The sequence below is a fragment of the Gnatocerus cornutus genome, chromosome 10 (genome assembly GCF_029298725.1).
Source record: "Gnatocerus cornutus isolate USDA-ARS CGAHR chromosome 10, icGnaCorn1.1, whole genome shotgun sequence".
In the NCBI taxonomy this organism is placed as follows: domain Eukaryota; kingdom Metazoa; phylum Arthropoda; class Insecta; order Coleoptera; family Tenebrionidae; genus Gnatocerus; species Gnatocerus cornutus.
The window spans coordinates 7,696,573-7,715,238 of record NC_142242.1 but is presented as its reverse complement, the minus strand read 5'-3'; the positions used below and the strand labels follow the sequence as shown (position 1 = coordinate 7,715,238).

The 18,666-nt window shown below is 35.2% G+C and overlaps 5 protein-coding genes across 8 annotated transcripts; 2 read left to right on the top strand and 3 right to left on the bottom strand.

Moving 5' to 3' along the window:
- Positions 1-1,496: 1,496 nt before the first annotated feature.
- Positions 1,497-2,659, top strand: LOC148167579 (phosphoglycerate mutase 2-like). The gene is made up of 4 exons (XM_088047286.1): positions 1,497-1,709; positions 1,783-2,015; positions 2,061-2,325; positions 2,373-2,659. Exons 1-4 carry the CDS (start codon positions 1,610-1,612, stop codon positions 2,543-2,545), a joined length of 771 nt encoding a protein of 256 aa, XP_087903412.1. The 5' UTR covers positions 1,497-1,609; the 3' UTR covers positions 2,546-2,659.
- A 115-nt stretch (positions 2,660-2,774) lies between these two features.
- Med (Smad/Smad4 homolog Medea) lies at positions 2,775-9,103 on the bottom strand. Of its 3 annotated transcripts, none has more exons than XM_088047283.1 (7): positions 8,810-9,102; positions 7,673-7,923; positions 5,617-5,965; positions 5,351-5,473; positions 4,955-5,041; positions 3,920-4,687; positions 2,775-3,874 (listed from the first exon to the last, which is right to left on the bottom strand). In XM_088047283.1, the coding sequence occupies exons 1-7, from the start codon at positions 8,862-8,864 to the stop codon at positions 3,663-3,665; spliced, it is 1,845 nt and encodes a 614-aa protein (XP_087903409.1). In that variant the 5' UTR covers positions 8,865-9,102; the 3' UTR covers positions 2,775-3,662. The 3 variants fall into 3 exon arrangements, with proteins under 3 accessions (XP_087903409.1, XP_087903410.1, XP_087903411.1); XM_088047284.1 differs by lacking the exon at positions 8,810-9,102 and adding an exon at positions 8,032-8,219; XM_088047285.1 differs by lacking the exon at positions 5,351-5,473 and having other exon boundaries at positions 8,810-9,103.
- A 1,556-nt stretch (positions 9,104-10,659) lies between these two features.
- LOC148167577 (tax1-binding protein 3 homolog) lies at positions 10,660-11,481 on the bottom strand. Its single transcript, XM_088047474.1, has 3 exons — positions 11,395-11,481; positions 11,148-11,261; positions 10,660-11,027 (listed from the first exon to the last, which is right to left on the bottom strand). The coding sequence occupies exons 1-3, from the start codon at positions 11,449-11,451 to the stop codon at positions 10,839-10,841; spliced, it is 360 nt and encodes a 119-aa protein (XP_087903600.1). The 5' UTR covers positions 11,452-11,481; the 3' UTR covers positions 10,660-10,838.
- Positions 11,482-11,604: 123 nt separating this feature from the next.
- LOC148167576 (5-taurinomethyluridine-[tRNA] synthase subunit GTPB3, mitochondrial) lies at positions 11,605-13,257 on the top strand. Of its 2 annotated transcripts, XM_088047472.1 has the most exons (5): positions 11,605-11,696; positions 11,742-11,918; positions 11,958-12,181; positions 12,222-12,937; positions 12,983-13,257. In XM_088047472.1, exons 1-5 carry the CDS (start codon positions 11,618-11,620, stop codon positions 13,215-13,217), a joined length of 1,431 nt encoding a protein of 476 aa, XP_087903598.1. In that variant the 5' UTR covers positions 11,605-11,617; the 3' UTR covers positions 13,218-13,257. The 2 variants fall into 2 exon arrangements, with proteins under 2 accessions (XP_087903598.1, XP_087903599.1); XM_088047473.1 differs by lacking the exon at positions 11,605-11,696 and having other exon boundaries at positions 11,826-11,918; positions 11,968-12,181.
- Positions 13,215-16,841, bottom strand: LOC148167575 (neprilysin-4-like). Its single transcript, XM_088047471.1, has 18 exons — positions 16,720-16,841; positions 16,511-16,656; positions 16,303-16,457; positions 16,131-16,208; positions 15,959-16,082; positions 15,728-15,912; positions 15,592-15,679; positions 15,339-15,541; positions 15,107-15,286; positions 14,847-15,058; positions 14,718-14,801; positions 14,532-14,670; positions 14,148-14,487; positions 13,890-14,099; positions 13,730-13,836; positions 13,574-13,672; positions 13,449-13,525; positions 13,215-13,392 (listed from the first exon to the last, which is right to left on the bottom strand). The coding sequence occupies exons 1-18, from the start codon at positions 16,782-16,784 to the stop codon at positions 13,293-13,295; spliced, it is 2,592 nt and encodes an 863-aa protein (XP_087903597.1). The 5' UTR covers positions 16,785-16,841; the 3' UTR covers positions 13,215-13,292.
- Positions 16,842-18,666: the final 1,825 nt, after the last annotated feature.

The following is an 18,666-nucleotide window of genomic DNA, read 5'->3' as shown; positions in this document are numbered from 1 at the left end:
TTACTTGAAATTAACGAGGGGGGCAAAATACATTAAAATTTTTCAATTTATCAAGAGAAATCCAGGGGATCAGGTCAAAACTTCAAATTATCGAGAGTCTACTGTACTATCAATTCTTTATCTCAATAAATTACGAATGAATATTGTAAATAAGCTACTCCTCATTTATTTTGAATACCGCATTTCAAGGTCATAATTTGTGACACTTGTGGAGCTCTACGACAAATTTAAGAGGATTAATGTATTGAAAACAATCACGAACAGATTTTTGGGTGTTCCAGTACTCGTTTATGTTTAATTCAATAAATAAATCTTCTGAAATTTGCCATGGAGCTCCACAATTTTCACAAATTATGACCTTGAAATGCGGTATTCAAAATAAATGAGGAGTAGTTGTCTACAAATAATTGGATAAATTGGATTGACCAGAGAAAAGTAGAAGTAGATAATTGAGAAACATGCATAAACAGAAAAAAGCGACACTTCAAATCCAACACCCGAGCTGGACAAAATCAGAATAAAATTAAATTCCATATACAGGGCAACACACCCTTAAAATCGTCTTTAATTTTAAAGTTACAATTTTGAAAATTTGCGTACGCAAATTGACAAAGCTCTAGAAGCTGACGCAAAAATTTGTTTTTTATCACGGTTTGGTTGGCGTCGCGACGCCTAAGAGGTATAATTTTTAGCGATCTTTCAGTTTTTGCATTCGCGAATTCAATTTTTTTTCAACATAACTGTGATACAAATATCTGAGTTTTTATTTTAAATCTAATGCAAATTGTGTTTAAAATTTGCGAAAAAAACGTTGTTTTATCAAGTTAGTTATCAAAATTATGACAGCGCAGCGGCAAACTACGTTTACATCAAAATTTCACAAGTCACTTCAATTACTTTTATAAAAGTTAATTTTGATTAACACGGGCATGTTGCATTTTATGGACGCCAGAAATCGTAACATTTTTTTCTCAAATTTTGAAGTCAATTTGCATTGAGTCTAAAATAACAACTTAGATATTTTTAACACATTTATATTAAAAAAGATTAAATTAGGAATTGATATCACAAAACCTAACAATTACCTAAAAATTAGATTTTTAAGGCGTCGCGACGCCGAAACTATCAGTAATAAAAAAAAATTGCGTCAGCTTCTAAAGCTTTGTCAACTGTGAGCGTATGCAAATTTTCAAAATTTTCTCTTTAAAATTAAAGACAATTTTGGGGGTGGACACAAGTGTTGCCGGACCCTGTATAGGCAACCAACATCACGAATGATAACGGCTCACTGTTGCCAGATTTAACTTTTTTTCGTCAATTCTAGCGTATTCCAAGATTGTTGATTACAAAAATTATTGATTGGTCAACAGTTAATTCAAATTTTTGTCTAATTTTCAAATTTCACGAAAAAGAAAGTACATAGTGCCAATTCTCTCAACAATTTGCATTGAAAGTCAACTAACAAAAAAGTTGAATGAAAGCTTAGAATAGCAGTGTTGCAAACTGGCAACACCGCCTCAGCACCGCACAGCAAACAGCAATCATAGCAGGTTCGAATTTGACGTTTAAGTGTTTGCAGTTTTCCCGAAATTTATCAAATCTAAAAGCAATGGCAACATACAAAATTGTGATGGTTCGCCACGGCGAGTCCGAATGGAACGAAAAAAATTTATTCTGCGGTTGGTACGATGCAAATCTCAGTGAAAAAGGTAAGAAACCATTTGACCTTGTCCGACCTTGTCGCATAACCTTAAATAATTTTCCATTTTCTTAAAAAAACAGGAAAACAAGAAGCCCTAAGCGCAGGAAAGGCCCTCAAAGACGCTGGTTACAAGTTCGACATAGCGTACACTTCAGTTTTAACGAGAGCTCAAAATACTCTTCAATCTATTTTAAATGAAATCGGTCAGACTGATCTTCCCGTTGTGAAGACTTGGCGATTGAACGAGCGTCATTATGGAGGGCTGACTGGACTTAATAAGGCTGAAACCGCTGCCAAATACGGCGACGAACAGGTAAAGTAAAATCGTTGTCTGATTAGATCTAATAAGTGTCTTTAGGTGGCGATCTGGCGTCGCAGTTTCGATGTTCCTCCCCCAGCAATGGAAGCTGATCATCCCTACTACGAAAATATTGTTAAAGACGAACGGTATAAAGATGGTCCCGCTCCTGACCAATTCCCGAAATTTGAGTCCCTTAAATTAACAATTGAGCGCACACTTCCATTCTGGAATGACACCATTGTCCCCCAAATCAAAGCTGGAAAGACTATTTTAATCGCAGCTCATGGCAACAGTCTGCGTGGCATTGTGAAACATCTTGATGGTAAATCCTATCTCTTTTAACAACAAGAAATGCAGTTTTATTTACAGGATTATCCGATGAACAAATAATGAAACTTAATCTGCCCACTGGAATTCCATTTGTTTATACCTTGGATGAAAACATCAAACCCACTGCTGATGGCAGTTTGCAGTTTTTGGGAGACCCAGAAACTGTTAAGAAAGCCATGGAGGCAGTCGCAAACCAAGGGAAAGCCAAGTGAAATATTTATTGAATTAAATTATTCCGTATTTACATGAATGTATGTGGAGGCACTTAGATAGTGTTTTGTGAAGTCATTTCTACATGGCATTTCAGAAATAAATAATTGTGCATATTTAAGTTGTTTAATTCCATGCTAAAGAACATCGTTATTTTTTTTATTAAATTATACCAATACTTTTATTATTATTGGCTTAAATATCACTTTGAAGACATCGTTAAGAAGTGGATTCAGTTTTTCCATAACTTTATTATGATATTATGTGTAGCATTAATAATTACACAAACAATGAGTCGCTATCTAACCGACTGAAAATGTCTATTACTTGTTATAAAAGTGTATAATGAAAAATTACGTGACATAACATTTGAAAAATTGCTTTAACTCGTTTTATATACAACATAATATTAATATATTGTATTACCACACAACAGACATCTTCGTACACAGAATTTGAGAAAACTGAAGTTTCGATTTTATTGAAATACAAAAAGAAATATGTCGGGTGCTTTTTTTATGATAAGATATATGAATACTTAGTTCTAATTTAATATCAAGCAAATAACTAAAGACTGACGTCCTACACTACCATTTTTCACAGCCTAATTTATGCATTTACCCTCGTGGTCTCTCGTACAATAACTTTGAAATTTGGCATCCACATTGTACAAAATAACATCGATGGCACAACAAAATATTCACCAATTAAAAAGATGTGTTTTTCATTACAAATCATTTAGTTCTTATCAAAATATATGACAAATTCCGTCCGATTAGTAAGGCAATCGTTTTGAGATATTTACAAAATATATCTTTACGTACAAAATAAGTTCCTATAAACTATCAAAAGTAAACATTTAACTGAATTAAATAGTTGTAAGCGTAATTTACAAACTTATAATATTAAATAAAACACTAAAGAGCAAGTACACCCTTGTCACAATTGTAAAAAACTTCAAACAGTTTTCTCCTGATTTCAATACAATCATGAAAAAGAACAATACTCAATCTGTCTTATTGATCTTTTCTAATTCTCATTTTCTTTGGATTCAACTTTTCTTAATTTCGAGTTCTGAAATCAGCAGAAAACGACAGATGCCATTTATTCGCGCTCACGCTACTCAATACCACGAGGTCCATCAATCGGCATAGTGTGTAACACCTCATCCAGAAGTTGCAAAGCTCTATGCAAATGGATTTCAACCCAACAAGGCGTTTCTTTAATCGATTGTCTTGGATAGTCAGGACCCCATCCTTTGACAAAACTCAATCTCAAAATGCACAATCTGCGGAGATCGTCAACTCCGATTCCTGTAGCTGCCGACAAACCTACAACAAGGAATTGTTTGGGAACAATTAAAAGTTAAGACTTACTTATTGCTGGTGCGATGCCCCCTACTGAATGAGGGCCGGGAATATGTCCAGCGACGGCGGCGGCCTGCGCCGCCGCCGCCGCTTGTGCTGTAGCTGCCTGCGTCGTCATCTGACTATGGCATTGTCTCAGATCAAATACTTTAATGTACGCCGATGGGTAGATCTTATGCACCGCGTCTCCAGGCTGGCGTCCCGCTTCTCGATCTAGATAGTAGCTCTGAACAAAAACCGAATTATCGCTGAGACAACGCAACCAAACGTCGCCTTCGCCCCTCAAATCTAATTGCACCCCTTTCCCAATATGAAGTCTCGCTCGTTCACTCAGATCCGTTCTATGAACATTACTCAAAGCACCCAGACAGAATCTGTTCCCTCCAGAAGGGTCAACATAACCATCGATCGTCACATTGGGGCAACTTGATGGTACTTTGAACGTTTCCCCGACTTGAGTATCCAACTCGAAATAGGCAACAGAACACCAAAACTCCGGGGCCGGCTGGGTTGACAATAAACCTGAGATATTCACATCATTACACTGATTCGCATTCCAGTAGTTTGTATGATGAGTGCGGTTATCCGGGGGCTGCATCGACTGAGTATAAGTCAAAGTGTTTGAACCTTTCCAAGTTCCTCCAGCTCCTGTAAAAGTCTGACCGATGGTAGTCGCTGGTTGGGTACTAATTTGTGGCTGACTATTCGCGGAGGTTGTCGGATTGTTAAAACCATTTTGTTGTTGCAAATGCGGGGAGACCGGAGGATTGCTGCCACCTGAAGACATTTTTGATCAAATAAAAAAACTGGAAGCAGAGTACCGCGCACTGAAGGGAACGCCCAAGAACTGTGCGAGATACTCGCTGGTAAGTGATAGCAAAACAATCAACACAAGATATCGAGTGTTCAATTGAAGAATCACCAGTTGGCATTGCAGACGAATGTGTATTATTAACTCAGACTACTGGGTCAACATGAGTTACTATGAGTAATCAACTTATTGATTATCAGGGAATTTCTGTGATTGTACATTCTGAAACTTACTAATAGCAGGTGGTGCTGCCGGCGTGGTATGAGTGGCATTGAAGCCATCCTGCTGAAGATGTGGAGAAACTGGGGGGTTGTTTCCACCTAAGAACACCACAGAATTTCAATGAGACAAATAGGAAGTTTATACAGTCAAGTCTCTCAACATTATGAATTTGAACCGATTTTCGTGGTATAATACACAATGTGTGCAAAAATAGTTTTAAGAATTTAACATGCTCAATACAGTCTACTTATAAAATTTAAATACGCCACGTCCTTGCTACAGTGCTACCTTTGCAAAGTGCAAAAAAAAACAATCAAAGAGTTGTATATTTTAGCCGCGCTTTCTGCACTTTCTGTATGACGTAACATCAAACTTAATAAAAAATAAAAACATGAAAAAAATCTTACGGTGAGGTAAATGCATGTGAGGTAACCAATTAGATCTTGAACATGCGTCAACTCCACCTTCAATTTTAGGAACGGGATGTCCCATAACTGGTCTGTTTGACGAATTATACATTCCCTGATCACCTACCATAACAACGAAAACATAACATGCATAACTAAAAATAGCAACATTCAAAAAATACATATAAAAAAATAAATGTTCAAACAAATCACCTTGAAAACAAACAACGAATACTTGCTTACAAAAAAAGTACATTTTTTCTTACTTGTTGAAGGTACTATTGTAAAATTTTGTTGTGGTGGATGATGTTGAATCGTTTGCGTGACTCCAATTCCGATTTCACCATCCACGTCCATACTACCACCAGGAACAGGTCCAGCTGTATACTCATCCTTTACTAATCGGGACGTCCCGGATTGTAAAGTCAATCCCGATAAATCAATTCCAGGAGACACAACGCGTTCGTAGTGATAAGGATTCACACATACCGAATCACACTTTAAGTCAAAAGCAAACTGACAATATTTCACATGTTTTAGTTCATTTTTGTGCAGGTCCGGCCAGCGCCAAATGCGAGCGTAGATCACATGCGGAAAACCCTTCCGACCTGCTACCTGTAAACAAAAAATTAACTGATAATTGAATTGATTTAACAGGTTTGGTAAATAATTATTACATTTGATGAGTGGAATTGCACTTTGCTGCTCATATTTGCTTAGATAACGAGGTGTTTGATGAGCGCGCGATAAACGAATTTACTAATTGCTACTAATTTGGAGGCTTTCTGTCAAGACAGTACTCCTAACATAGAAAAAAAATCTAGCCTCCTAGACTAACATAAAAAAATCCATTTGGAAATGAAAGCGAAAAAGAAAATTGTCTGAGTCGAAAAATACTAAGGAAATTGAGAGAGAAAAGAGGCAGAAAGCAAATGTGCTATTCTGAGCCAAAAAGAAAAAACTAGGACATAAAACTTTTACAATAAATAATTTTTATTAAAATAATAACTATTATTATACCAATTTACAATTTTGGTAATCCCCTAATGTGTTTTGAAATGGTGCTCACTATTAGTGGAGAGCGGTGTCGACTATTGGCAAAAAAAGTGTGGAAAACGAGCAAAGAAACGAATTTTATGTGAAAAAGTTGAAAATATTTGGTTCGCCTCTGAGTAAAAATTTTCTAAAATCTCTGTTTTTTGTTCTAGAATTTTGAAATTTGGCACAGTTAATAAACAGTTTAGAAGTAGTAACTTTCCCAAATTTCGTCGTCATAAGTTAAAAAAGAGCAAAGATACGAATTTTTGGTGAAAAAGTTGAAAATATTTGATTCGTCTCTCCGTGAAAATTTTCTAAAATCTCTTTTTGTTCTAAACTTTTGAAATTAGGCGCAGTTAATGAACAGTTTAGAAATAGTAACCTCCCGAACTTTCATTGTCATAAGGTAAAAACGAGCAAAGGCACGAATTTTAGGTGAAAAAGTTGAAAGTATTTGTTTCGTCTGAGTGAAAATTTTCTAAAATCTCTATTTTTGTTCTAAATTATTGCTGTCTTGTGAATTTTGAAAATTGACGAGTTTTTAACATTACCTGGAGGTTCACAACAATTTTTACAACAAATTAAAGTTTTTCTGAGGAAAATTACAATCATACAGGCGTAGAAAAAAAAATCAATTTTATACAGCATTTTGAAGTCTGTTAATGGTGCCGATTATTGGTAGTTTTACCCCAATTGTACGTAATTTAGAGATTTGTAAAGATGGGTCAAAGTCCGATTAGAAGATACTTCAGTTCGACAAGTATAGGACTTAAGTAGGCGGTATCCCAAAATGTCTCTGAGAGTTTAAGGTTAAGATTAAGGTGTCATTGGGACGGTGCTACCAACATATAAACAAATCAACGCCTCCTACAAGCGTTAAATCATTTTTAAAGTTAAAGGTGCTCATTTTTTAACCTTAATTATAGGGTTCATATTATTGCACGTAAAATGTAATATCTGTACGTGTCTGGACGAGCCAGTTTTTTTATAGCAATCATTTTATCTTTTAGATAATATGTCTAGAGTGTTACGTAAGCGACAAAAGTATAATTAAAAACCCGCTTTTTATACCTGGCTCCCTATAAAAAAGTGATAATCAAGTTAATTGAAATTACGTTTTATCTTTGAACATGATCTTTCTTAAGAATTTTTTCGCCTTCTAGATTATAGAACATCTGACCCAAAATTTCGAGCTTTATGAGGCTATTAAAGTTTATTTACTTATTTGAACGTAAACATTGTAATGTTTTGGAGTATCACAATTGAATTTGATAGTGAAAATACCTGTAATCGTCCATCGAGGGTTCTTTGAATAGTGACACATTTGCTAGGATGGGCCCCACTAGTAGTAATAGCTGTGATGAGCGAATCTAGCTCGTCTCTCTTCTCTTTGAGCTTTTTAACAAGTGATTCGATGGCCCTTTTTGCGAACCCTTCGCTTTCGCCACCTTGTCTATGGCACATGAGACTGTGGACTATGCTGAGACAAGCATCCGCCGACGAGGGTGCTGTTGTCAAGCCTGACATTTCTTGTACTAAAAAATAAAGCGTTGGAGTCATTGAAATAAACCGAAAACCAAACTGTGTGGTTGGTTTATAAACAATAACACAAAGAATGGTTATGTTGCACACAGAGCGCCTACCTTCACCCGATCGTGGGTTGACATAACCTTACAATAATACAGACATCAACACGAGAAAAAATCGATTGTGGTCACATTTCCCGACGTGCACTATTATTTAAAGACTGGCGTTTTGTAAAATTTATCAAAGGGCAATGATGCGTTTTCGCCCCCTGAGAATTGCGCATGCTCACACTACGATTTAGCCCGAGCGGCTCACATGGTTGCCAAATTGTTTGAACGTGCTCGTAATGGGTACATAAAGTTTTTTTTCATATTTTTTTATGGAAATCGGAAGTAGGTACAACGAAGTAGATAACAACAAAACTTTAAACTGAAATTACGTGTCTTAGGGGTCGCAGTGTTAAAGTCTAGCGTTACATTGATGATAAATACTAAAATTAAAATTTTAACTTAAAAAAAATACTTCAAAAGATCTACTAGAACTACCACTAACCGGCTTTAGCACAGAACTACTGTAAACCAGTATAATTGCTGAACTTGACTCTTTGGAAAAGTGTCAGAAATCGAAAACTTTTTATTGTTCGCGCGAAATAAAAATAATCCTAAACTACCCTTTATGCAGGAGTTTCCCCAATTTTAAAATTCAAATAATTTGGCAACCCTGTGTGTCGTATTCCACCGAACAGCTGTCAAAAATGTCAACAGTCATTTTTAGGGGGGCGAAATTAGTTAGAACATTAGTTATAAAAGTTTTCGGGAATTATCTCCCACCCTTATTAAAATGTCACTATTCAATAAATAATCTTTGATTACAATAACGAATTATTAAAATTACCTTCTTGGGACGAAACGGCCGAAAACAAATGTCCTCCGGTAGAAAGTCCCACCATTATTTTCCACAAAACATCAAATAATGGTAAACTTGGTAACGGCACAAATAAACTACTAGGTAGGCCCTTTCAGCACACAACACGTTTTAATTACTTTATCCTGTTTTTGCAGGTATAGTTGGAAGTTTCTAAATAAACCCAAACAGCCGCATGGTGGAGGGGTATTTTTGACATTTGACTGGGTTCCCCACCATAGGCGTCACACATGGGCAATTTGAAAGAACATTCCCGCAACAATTTATTATCAAAATAGAGTGCAAAGATTTTAAAAATTATCTATAGTGTCATAAAAGAAGATTTTTATTAAACCTAGAGCGGTGATTTTATTTTACAGCCAATTTGTTACTTATGTTGGTGTTGACACGACGCCACTGCAATACATCAGCTGTTCGGTGGCGCATGAGCATTAGCGCGATTTCCCAATGCGCATCCTTTTGTTTAGGTCTTTTTACATGTGTCCATCTGTGCTTTTCTTGGAAAGCTAAAATTTTAAGGAATTTACCCGTTTTTTGAAGTCACGCTTTTTAAAAAGTCAAAATTTTAAGGAATTTTCCGTTTTTATCAAACGTGCATACGATTTTGGCCTAAAAAATTAATTTACCCTTTAAACAACAATAAAGCATGTTGAATAGGTGAAATAAAACATAACATATCGCATAATAGATACAAATACAAATAAAAAAACACATTTTGAGGTATTGGCCACGATTTTCATCATTTGTTCCACTACCCCTTTGTGATCAGCCAAAAAGGTTGAATAACAACAAGAAATTTGCGAATAAAAAACTTTATTATGACATAATACTGCTGGTATGTAGTTGCAGGATACTTATCATTTTTAATTTCTCTTCGTTACAATCTGTGGAAGCACTGCAAAAAATATTATTAATTTTATTCATTCAACGGTTTAAATCCATACGTACAACTTGTTTAACATCATTAACTTATACTAAATTTCAAAACCGGAAGCGAAATGTTTCTGCAACGCATTATTTCCAAACAAACTCATTTTGCACCTTCCAAAAATTCCAACTTGTATATGACGAATCGAAATTCGACTGTAACTTATATGATAAGTATGATAGACAACTGCATTGTTGGTTGTCTGTTTTATATGTCACTTCTGTGGAGATAAATATTTGAAAGCCCTGACACTAAAAGTCTGAACTTTTAATATAATAATAATATCTTATTCTTTTCATATTTTACACCTAATAAAAGAATGCATTCAGCGTACGAATTACGGAGATCTTCTGACTGTTACATACGAGATTTTTTTACAAGCAATTAGTGATAGACCCTTTTGTGAGGGATTTATTACCTAATTAGACTCACAAAAAACGTGTGTTTTGTGATTCGACTTCAGTTATAAATTGAGTGTTGGACTGGAATGACGTTACTTATTAATTTCCAAATCCTTCGCGTTGTCAGTGAGTTTGATAAATTTAATGCTTTTAGAGATTTTATTATGCTTTTCTTGTAGAATTTACACTCAAATCTAAAGCAATGACTTATCCCACACCTGAACTGTCTGAAATTTCATTACCACAGAAAAATTGAAAATATATTGTATGTGTAAGGATAAATAATGGCACTAATCTGATAAAATAAAAACTTCTAACTTTGCCATATGTTTATTTTATCACTATATGCTAAAAATGCATATGCTGAAGCTTGTACATTCATGCAGTGCTACATTTGCATTACTGACTCAAAACATATTGACAACTAGACACTAACACTTCACATAAACTTTTGTAAATAAAAACTTGAAAAATTCCCTTAAGATAAAAATAACATCCTGTTAATAGGTAAAAATTAAAATACTATATTTTATATCCACAATTAACATGTACGTCTCCCGTACATATCAAGCGCGTAAGTTTGACATAAAATTTACTTAATTCTAGTTTGGTAACTTGAACATAAGCTTAGATAAAGTTTAAAAAAATATGATCTGAGCATAGAAACGCATTATGTAGACGTAACACCTTTCCTGGCCACTAGTAGATTCAATGTAGGATGTTTCTTTATATAACTGACTGCTTTTTTATGAGTTACCATGGTGAAGTCATACCCATTACACTGAAGAATTTTATCGTGGACTCGTAATCCGCTTTTTGACGCCGGACTTGACTCATGCACCTCAGTGACGTAGATGCCCTGAAATGTGATAAAAATTAACACAATTTTTTTATCAAAAAATTCTTGGCATTAAAAATGTTTCCTGCTTAGCAGGAAAGTTTACATACCACTTAAACTAAGTGCTCTGCAAATACTTACGTTATCAGTGTAGCCCTGAGGACTTTTATGGAAGTCTTGATCAATGCCGCCCCCAATTTTAAAGCCGCATCTCATTGTGTCCCCATCAACTTCCTTGTGTAGAGTAATGGGTATCTGAAATCAAATTTAATAGATAATAAATAGCTGTTGATTGTTAGTTATATTATGCTAATGAGTCACACTTATAAACGATTTTCCCAGTACTCCAACGCCCAATGAATTCCACCAAAAAAACGCGAATACTTACACTCAAACACTCCATTGCTGTTCCAGCTTGATGTTGAAATGCCATTTTTGCACACATTTTGATGTTTTTATTAATAATTTCCGGAAAATTAGGAATGTTTTGAACGCTGACACCAACCAGATGACTCAAGTGACCTTGTTGCTGGTTTGCAGGACGCCACGATCTGGGTTTAGTAACTTGACAAAATCCCTAGAAATTTACGAACTGTTTGACAGTTAAGGTTATGTCAATGTTTACTCAAATGTTGCGGTTTTGTAAATTACATACTAGACGACACAGTACGATTTTTGCGCTGTCTTCAGGTTAGTTTATGATTTGTTATGATAAAACCAACTTTAACTTTGTAGGCAAGGGTAAATGTGGGGTTGCAGTTATTAGAGTCTCAGGATCGGGGACTGAGAGCGCCCTTAAAAGTCTCACAGGACTGTCTACACTGCCACGGCCACGAACTGCAATTTTGAGGAGCATTCGGGACCCCAAAACGAGCGAAATGTTGGATAAAGGCCTCATTTTATGGTTTCCAGGTCTTTAACCCCTTCAGTAAAATACAATGTAATAATTAGGCCCCAATAGTTTCACCGGTGAAGACTCGTGCGAATTTCACGTGCATGGAGGGATAGCTGTGATAAATTCACTTCTTGCAGCGTTAGGTTCTGTACCTAATCTCAGACTTGCAGAGCCTGGAGAATTCACAAGAAGAGCTTTTCACAATGGTAAACTTGATCTTACAGAAGTTGAAGGTTTGGCAGATCTGTTACAGGCAGAAACTGAACTCCAAAGGAAACAGGTGATTGGAGAATTCATTAATTGTATCATTTTAAATTTAGGCCTTTTTGCAAACTCAAGGTGCCTTGAGCAAGTTGTATAATAAATGGAGACAACTGTTGGTGAAGTCTGTGGCTGAAATGGAGGCAGTCATTGACTTTGAAGAAACTGAAGAGATAAATTCAGAGGTGCTATCATCAGTTTCCATCAACATCACAAGTTTGGTGGAGGACATCAAGAAACATTTACAAGATGGAAGAAGAGGTGAACTGTTGAGAAATGGAGTTAAAACTGTGATTGTAGGAGAACCAAACGCAGGAAAAAGTAGTTTTTTGAATTTACTGTGTAAAAGACCTGCAGCTATTGTAACACCAATTGCTGGTACCACTAGAGATGTTCTTGAAGTTACTTTAAACATTGGAGGATATCCTATAGTCTTAGCTGATACAGCCGGACTCAGAACTGCGACAACTGATATTATAGAACAAGAAGGCATCAATAGAGCTCTGGAAAACTACGAGGCCTCTGATCTTGTCGTTCTGGTTGTCGACTCCCAGAAGTTTATAGAGAGTGCATGTAGTGTTGAAGATTACCTCTTTAGTTACACCAAAAAGATTGGTATTGACATAAGCAAAAAACCTAATCTGGTAGTTTTTAATAAATTAGATCTCATTAAGAACTGCGGGTTTAACATCCCGGATACTAACTTCCTGTCTTGTGTAACTGAGGAAGGAGTTGGTAGTTTGATGGAAAATTTGACACAAAAACTTAAGACTTTGTAAGTGTTGTGTTGTTATGATGTTTCTTGACTGTTACTTTCTAGATGTGGAGAACCCTCTGCAGAACACCCCAGTATGAACCAAATGAGACACAGACAACATCTTACTAACTGCCTTCACTGTTTATCGTCATTTCTTACCAGTGACACTAATTCTGATACAGTTTTACAGGCAGAACACTTAAGAAAAGCCCTCAAACATCTTGGTAACTTAGTGGGAGTCACTACAACCGAGCAGATATTGGATTACATTTTCAAAGAATTTTGTATAGGCAAATAAAGTTTTATAGTTATTTATTAAAGTTATAAAATTATCAAAATATTGACTAGTTATTTCACTTGGCGATGAGGGTAGTTACCATAGACTACATTTTTGGGAAGGATTCATTCCACTGTTGATAGGGCAATTGTAGATCCTAGCAAAGTCTTCGGAGTTACTCAAGGTTCCAATAACTCTGAAATTACAATGTTAACGTTTTTTCCAAAGATGTTTAATTAAGGGTAAAATTACCTGAAAATCCCAGGCGAGTGCACGGCTACTTTTAGCCTACTTTTGACTGTGTCGATTCGTTGCTTTCCACACCACACCTACAAACAACTGGTAAATTTGACACTTTTAGAATGTTTCCAAGTTACTTGAGCGAAATTTAGAAAAAACAATTGTCGTCCCGTTAGATTTATTCCCGGAAGAGTTTCGTCAGCCGCTGGATTGTACTTGGACCACATTTCGTACGCCTGAAATTAAAAGAAATAAAAAAAGGGAGTTTCTTGTTTTCCTGTTTTTTGTCACACCCTAAATGCTTGTTTTAATCCACCGTTGTCAGCAATATTTTCACCCTGAGTGATAAAACCATCCATATAAGTGTCCACATCTGGTATTATATACGAATTGTATTGATCTAAAGTGTAATAATACGTAATAAATGTTATAAAAAATTGAAAATTATCATACCGATCATGCACTTGGCTCTTTGGTGGAAATTGTAGATTGAATCTTCTTTCCACCACTGCTGTAGATTCCCGAATTGATCAAACAATCTTCCCTTATCATCAAACCCGTGAGTTATCTCATGTCCTATCACAACTCCGATTCCTCCAAAATTCAAAGACTTCGGAAAATGCTTGTGGTAAAACGGAGGCTGCAAAATCCCAGCAGGAAAAACTAAAACAACCACTCACCATCACCAAGAACAACAACCCTCAAACTCACTAATTTGATTTTTATTTCTACTGTAGTAAGCGTTAACAACCGCCGGGGCGGTTCTCCACGTTGTTTTATTAACTTCAGTTCCGATTTTCATCTGCTCAATTCTCGTTAAATGTCTTAAAATACTCAAAGTATTCTCAAAGAAGAAGTCGGGATGAGCTTCAACATCGTGATAGCGCTCACTTAGTTCATTTTCGTCCAATAAAAAGTCGGGGTAACCGATTTTTAGGTTCATTCTATCGATTTTCTTGCGAGCGTAATTCTTAGTGTGGTCGCCTAACCATTTATTGTCTTTAAGAATGAGGCGGAAGGCTTCTTGAAGGCGTTTTGTCATTTCCAAAGTCTAAAATAAGAAACTGAGATGAGATTTTTCACGATGTTACTTACGTCGTTTTTGCTGTTTTCGTCAAAGTATTTCTTTACGAAGAGGCTTCCTAATGCCATTCCCATATTGGAATTGACTTGAGACACGCAGAACTGCCAACGCGGCGGGGCTTTCTCTCGACCAAACAATATAAAATAAAACCTGAAAAACTGTTTGTAGTAAATTATTTGGGTATTAAAATTTCGTACCTTTGTTTCGCCATTAAGAATCTATTGTCTAAATTATTGGTTCTGTGGCGAACGAATCTCCAGATAAGATAGTTCGAAACGGTTCTAAAACAACTGTTATTACGACTCGGGAAAAAATTTCATACCAACCTTGGAGGTGTGCTTTTCAAGATATCAAATAATTTATAAAGATAATCCATGCAGTAACACGCGATGGGTTCTTCCAAATCAACTTCTCGGCCTAAAACGATTTGAAAGTAAAGAACCCAATCAAATTGTGGGAAATAATTCCTAAGAGCTCCAATGTTAGTTTTGAGGTATAAATCAGTGACGTTTCTTCTGTTTTCGCTGGGAACCATAATCTAAAAACAGAAGTTAGACGAATTTGACAAATTGAGAACGAACAATACAGTGGCTAATTTCGTTTCAAAAGTGATTAAATCATTAATATCTTCAACGGCTTCGGTCATGGGAGCCCCTAAAATAGTGGACACCGCAAGGATAAAAGCCTTATAGGCATCAAGATACTTGGAATAAGACGGATCTAGAAAATAGCTTCTGCCTGGTAAACCCAGCGTCGTCTGATCAATCTACAAAGGAAGATTCTATAAGCTCATATTGAGAAGTTATTATATCCGATACCTGGATAATATAATTTTTCGAGTTAATTATATCGGGCCCTATCCACTCAGTGATCAAAATATCGTTATTGTATAGCTTAAGATTAGCCATTAACTCTTCTACTTTAAAGCTTGTATCGTCCCAATCGGGTTGAATAATCGGCCACCCTCCTAAGTCACTGAGTAATTTCATTAACGGTTTTTCACCCCTTTGCTTCAGTCTTTCTAAATGAACGTCATAAAAATATAACGGTAATTTAAATTATCACATTTACCCTCGTTCATGCAGGATTTATAAAAGAATTTCGCTTTAGTAGCTGCTGCCATTGTCTCATCAGAAAGTGTTGAGTTTGGATATGTCTCCTTCAATAATCACAGAAATTTATTGATTTATGTTCACTTCTTACTTACATTAATTGATTCCGACAATAAATTCTTTAGAACTATATCTAAATTCTCACGTAGCATTTCAAATGTGTCATATGATGTTCTATCAGCTGGAATACTATGATATTTATTCCAATTTCCACAAGCAAATTCGTAGAAATCTTCACAAGGGTCGGCAGAGATGTTCATATATTTTATCATAGTTGAAGCTTAAATAAAAATTGGTGAAATTATAAAGAGCATCGTTCAAATCACCTTGAAGTTGACGAATTTGGGAGTAATCCATTTTATTCTGCCAAAATAAAGTTTCACCTTTGTTTAGATCTTCATCAGATTCCGGTTCTAACTCGAAAGACTCCTTTTCAATTGGAACCGACAACTCAAAAGTTAAAATTTTTAAATGATCGAGAATTGATTGGAAACTTACTGTCCAATGAAGGGAGTCTGTTTCATAATTTTGAAAAAGATTCGACGAGTTATTCGAGGTTTCATCGTAATCCGTGTACTAAAATTGGAATGTTAAATAGATAAACACCACTTGAATTTAAAATAAATTTGGCCTTTGACAATTTAGAAGCCACGTGTAGGTACCTACTCACATTTTGCTGATTAAGAGTGACTTCTCTCTTTCTCCGTTCTTTGATGTCAGTGTTATTGTTAAAAATTTCCGGGGCATATGACGTTTTGACATCTTTTAAAACATCTCGTCTGTCATCGTTTTCTAAAACCTCATTATGTTCAAACTTCTCCATCGCTAGAAAAATGAGCCGAAAGTGCCTTCGTTTGTACTATACAGTGTGTTCTTACAAACGGCATTTTCGTTAGTGGCAGTAATTCCAGCGGTGTGTTTCGTTAAAACAATAACGAAAATAACAATAGGCAAAAGGATAATCGGTACAAAAACTAACCGCTTCAGTTTTGTTTGCCAATCTTTTTCATGTCCCACGCACCATCTGAAATTTTCGGTACGCGTGCGTGGTTTTAATTAAGATTATGAATTTTAGTAAATTTCCTACCTCACTCTTCCGGTTTCTTGGTACGGTGCCAATCGACAGGAGCAAAATTTCTTTTTTCTTTCCATGTGTCACGTAAAAGTTCAACCTCACACAATAAAAACTACAGGAACCTAAGTGATGAATTCGACCTTATTCACTTAATAACTGGGTCATTTTGATTTAAGCAACGAATTAGCAATGATTTAAAATTCACACTGCGCGATTCGAACCACGTATCTGTTTTATAGTTCTTGTTATCAGTTCTCAGAGTTTGATTACGAAGTAACTCAGTTCTGAATAAATTATGTGGAATGTTATCCGTGTGTTTGTCTTTAAGAGCTCTTTCAGACGTAATAATATACTTAGTGTTTTATTAAAATACACATGCGCATCAAAGCATAAATAAAATTGTTTACAGGAAACCACTCGGCCCATTGAAAGCAAGTCATGGTTTCCATGGGTTTTAATCACTTCTTGAAAGCTCTGGTTTATTCGTACCTGTACAACAATAAAAGCTCCGACACATTGTGCCGTTTCTACCAAAATTTTTAATCTCAAAGTAAAGGTGAGTTCAAACAAAGGCATTTTTCTAATTTTCATGAATTTCAGACAAGCTGTCGTTCTTCTGTTGATGGTATTCTTTTAATTCGTTTAACTGGAACGAGGCGGTTGTCACTGTAATAAAAGACTGATTTCGAATAAAATGAATTTTTGTGACAGAAAATTGATTCCAATTAATGCAAGAAGCCTCCCGACTATCGATTTGTTCGGATTATCAAAAGTAAATTCCAATCAGCAATTTTTGCTTAAATGAAATCAAAGAACAGAAGATTTCAATATAAAAGAAAGATTATGTATATTTTTTTATGTTGGGTCTTTCTTCTGTTTGAATTCTACTTTCTATTTTTCTTTTAAAAATTCTGAAAAAACTGCAACATTGACGAATTTTGCAGATTTCGTGCAGATTTCTGCTGTTTACTCGCGCTTTAGCCCTTGATTCTTTTATAATTAAAATTCTCTGAATTATTGACTTACACAAATTAATAATTTTCAAATGAGGGCAGTAGCAGGTTTACGTCTTTTAGATATTCTTTTCTAGAGCACTAATTTGATTCAATAAATAAGGAAATTTTGCGAAATAAAATCATTTGGATAGAGGATTTATAAATTTATGTAATAAATTAGAATTTTTTTATTATTAAAAGAAAAAAGTGTGGAATAATTCCTATGTAGACAATTTTTGGATTAGGCATCTTCTAAAAAAATTAAAAAAGCTTTTTATATACAGGGTGAATATCAAAACCTCTAATGAACAAGTGGCAAAATATGTCTTTACATTTAAATTAATTAAATTAGGATTATTTTTGTTTAGTTTATACCCGTGATAACATTGTGGATTGTCCAATAAGGGGTTTGGTCATTTTTCCTAATAACTTTAGATAACTTTTTCATTATTTCATTTCTAAATTAAATTTCAGTTTGGTCCACAAAGCCAGTCGGCAAAACTCACCTTACGAACCAATCGAGATAAAGATTTCTCCTGTTCTGCAAAGATCTATACAAAGGATGTGCAGTTAGTTTATTGTTGTTGTTAACTTTTTTTTCTGTTTTTATAATATCGAAATGTTTCGGGTAATTATTTTCAATGACCTGTCAAAAAGTTTAAATTTCCAGTTTTAAAACTAAGAAAAAATCGTTCACAGATTGTTTTAGCTCTAATCAACAAAGTATGTAGTCAGTTGTAGATTTAATCGCGTAATTCAATAATAATCTAATTTCAATTTTTACACCAATCAAAGTAAGTCTCCACTTAAAGCAGCTCCAAACTAAAAGATTCGATAAAATTTCGTCGGCTTTATAATTAATAAGAGAAGCTGATTGGCTGTCATACGTTGTTTTTAGCGCCGCAATGCTTTTATTTTTAACTAATATCTCATCCTTTATCTGAGTGCTTTTGTAGATAGTATA